Source organism: Miscanthus floridulus, chromosome 17 (genome assembly GCF_019320115.1).
Source record: "Miscanthus floridulus cultivar M001 chromosome 17, ASM1932011v1, whole genome shotgun sequence".
Lineage (NCBI taxonomy): Eukaryota > Viridiplantae > Streptophyta > Magnoliopsida > Poales > Poaceae > Miscanthus > Miscanthus floridulus.
The window spans coordinates 106,886,005-106,889,279 of record NC_089596.1 but is presented as its reverse complement, the minus strand read 5'-3'; the positions used below and the strand labels follow the sequence as shown (position 1 = coordinate 106,889,279).

Here is a 3,275-nt window from a genome sequence, read left to right as displayed (position 1 = left end):
AAAATATGCGTTGTGTTTGGCACCCTAAAGCAAATCACTCAACCGGAGAATGCTATTTCTTCATTGATCATTATACGAGGAAAGATAAGAAGGAGGACAAGAAGGAAGACAACCACAAAAAAGACGAAGACAACAATGAAGATAAGGGATTCCAGAAGTCCAAGGGGACGGTAGCAGTGATCTTTACCGGGGTCCTAGGTTCTAGGGGCAAGCACCAAGACAAACTGGCCTACGAACCATCATGGCAGCAGAACCGGCTACTCCTAGATACCTCAATTGGTCGCAGTATCCAATCCAGTTCTCAAGGGAAGACCAATGGACCAGCGTAGGGAACGCAGGTCACTACCCACTAGTTTTGGATCCGACAATTGCAGGAATGACCATCACAAAAGTGCTAATTGATGGGGGAGCTGGGCTCAACATCATCTTTTCAGAAACGCTAAGGAAGATGGGGCTACAACTCGCTAAGATGATTACCCCAACAAGTGTCCCTTTCTACGGTATAGTACCCGGCAAAGCAGCCATGCCACTTGGACAAATCACTCTACCGGTTACTTTTGGAACCCCCTCAAAGTACCGTACAGAATTCATTAAATTTGAGGTTGCAGACTTTGAGTCATCATATCACGCCATCCTCGGGCGACTAGCATTGGCAAAATTCATGGCGATTCCACACTACCCATACCTCTTACTTAAAATGCCAGGACCCAGCGGTGTTCTTTCTCTCCGAGGTGATCTCAAGCGTGCCTTTGACTGCGATGTTCAGGCAATCCAAATTGCAGCCAAGGCACAAGCTGCCAGCAGAAGGGAAGAGATAACCACTATTGCTGCAGAAATGAACTCGGAAGAACTAGAGATCCCGGCTAAGAGGCCCAGCATCCTTGCACCACCAAAAGAAGCCGACATCAAGCAAATCGACCTAGGCACCGGTAACCTCTCCAAGACGGCCACCATCAGTGCCCACCTCTCGACGAAATAGGAACTCGCGCTCACCAACTTTCTTCGGGACAACAAAGATATCTTTGCTTGGAAGCCGGCCGACATGCCAGGTGTCCCAAGGGAGTTGACTGAGCATAGAATTGACATTAATGAAGGCTCCAAGCTAGTGAAACAACGACTACGACGATTCTCACCTGACAAGAAGGCAGCAATCAAAAAGGAAATTGTGAAGCTAATGGCAGCAGGGTTCATAAGAGAAATCCTTTATCCAGATTGGCTGGCTAACCCAGTTTTGGTACAGAAAAAGAACACGGACGAGTGACGCATGTGCGTTGACTATATAGACCTTAACAAACATTGTCCAAAAGACCAGTTTGGACTACCACACATCGATCAGATAGTTGATTCAATAGCAGGATCTGCCCTATTATCCTTCCTTGATTGCTATTCAGGATATCATCAGATCACGTTGAAGGAAGAGGATCAGAGCAAGACATCTTTCATCACTCCGTTCGGCGCCTACTGTTACAAAACCATGTCATTTGGACTCAAGAACGCTGGAGCTACTTATCAGAGAGCTATCCAAACATGACTTGGTGAGCAAATTGGCGAGAACGCGGAAGCTTATGTGGACGACGTGGTAGTAAAGACAAAGAACTCAAACATACTAATCGAAGACTTGAGACAAACTTTCAAAAACCTGAAGAAGTGGAAGTAGAAATTGAACCCGAACAAGTGTGTATTCGGAGTACCATCAGGACAACTACTCGGATTCTTGGTCAGTCATCGAGGAATCGAGGCCAGTGCCAAGCAAATTCGAGCTATAACAGAGATGGGCCCTCCTCGATATATCAAAGATGTGCAAAAATTGATAGGCTACATGGCGGCCCTCAATCGGTTCATATCAAGACTCGATGAAAAAGGACTACCTTTTTTCAAGCTTCTAAAGAAGACAGGCAAGTTCGAGTGGACAGAGGAAGCCAAGGAGGCTTTTGAAAGCCTTAAGGCGTACCTCACCTCCTCGCCCGTTCTCACACCACCAAAGAAACACGAAGACATGATGTTGTACATTGTGGCAACCTCTACTGTGATCAGCGCAGCAATAGTCGTAGAGAGAGAAGAAGAAGGGCACGCAAACAAAGTACAGCGTCTCGTATACTACATCAGTGAGGTACTGTCAGAATCAAAGATCCGGTACCCGCATGTACAAAAACTACTCTACGCCCTCCTGATCACCTCCCGCAAGCTTCATCACTATTTTGAAAGCCACAAAATTACGGTGGTAACAGATTTCTCACTCGGAGACATCCTACACAATAGAGATGCAACAGGCTGCATATCTAAGTGGGCAGTTGAACTCAGCGCTCTCAACGTCAATTTCACCCCACAAAAGGCAATCAGATCTCAAGCCCTTGCTGACTTCATTGCCGAGTGGACGAAAATCCAACAACCTACGCCAGATGCCATCCTCGACCATTGGAAGATGTACTTTGATGGATCACTCAAACTAGGCGAAGCTGGAGCAGGCGTTCTATTCATCTCCCCAGATGGAAAGCAACTCACATATGTCCTACAGATATTATGGCAAGCTACAAACAACAAAGCAGAGTACGAAGCCCTTATCCACAGGCTCCGAGTAGCCATAACCCTTGGGATCAAGCGACTACTTGTCTACAGCGATTCAGCAGTAGTCATCAACCAAGTCAACAAAGATTGGGACTGCACCAAAGACAACATGGGCGCTTACTGTGTTGAAATACGAAAACTCGAGAAACATTTTCAAGGATTAGAAATTCTACATGTCCTACGTGATTCAAATATTGCAGCAGATGTCCTTGCCAAGCTTAGATCGGACAGGGCAAAGGTCCCACCGGGCGTGTTTGTAGAAGAGCTATCAGTTCCTTCTGTCAAACAACCTAGTGAAATAACCCCTGACCTCCCAGCTCCGAGCATCAAGGTTTTGGTAGTCACCACCTCATGGACTTAGGACTTTATTGATTATATCAAAGAAAATAAGTTGCCTGCAAACAAAGAAGAAGCTACCTGAGTTGTTCAGAGAAGCAAGAATTACGTCCTAGTAGGCGACAAACTCTACAAAAGAGCCGCATCATCAGGGGTACTCCTAAAATGTATCTCAACAGAAGAAGGCAAAGAGATCCAAGATGAAATCCACTCAGGTTGTTGTGGAAATCATGCCGCTTCAAGAACGCTGGTCGGCAAAGCATTCCGCACCAGATTCTACTGACCAACTGCTTTAAAAGACGCAGAAGAACTCATCAGAAAGTGTAAATGTTGCCAAATGTTTGCAAGACAAGCACACATCCCAGCACACAAAC

The 3,275-nt window shown here is 46.0% G+C and overlaps 2 protein-coding genes across 2 annotated transcripts; both read left to right on the top strand.

The window, feature by feature from the left end:
* Positions 1-523: 523 nt before the first annotated feature.
* On the top strand, positions 524-979 carry LOC136516156 (uncharacterized). Its single transcript, XM_066509532.1, has one exon. It carries the CDS (start codon positions 524-526, stop codon positions 977-979), a length of 456 nt encoding a protein of 151 aa, XP_066365629.1.
* An 840-nt stretch (positions 980-1,819) lies between these two features.
* On the top strand, positions 1,820-2,926 carry LOC136516155 (uncharacterized). Its single transcript, XM_066509531.1, has one exon. It carries the CDS (start codon positions 1,820-1,822, stop codon positions 2,924-2,926), a length of 1,107 nt encoding a protein of 368 aa, XP_066365628.1.
* Positions 2,927-3,275: the final 349 nt, after the last annotated feature.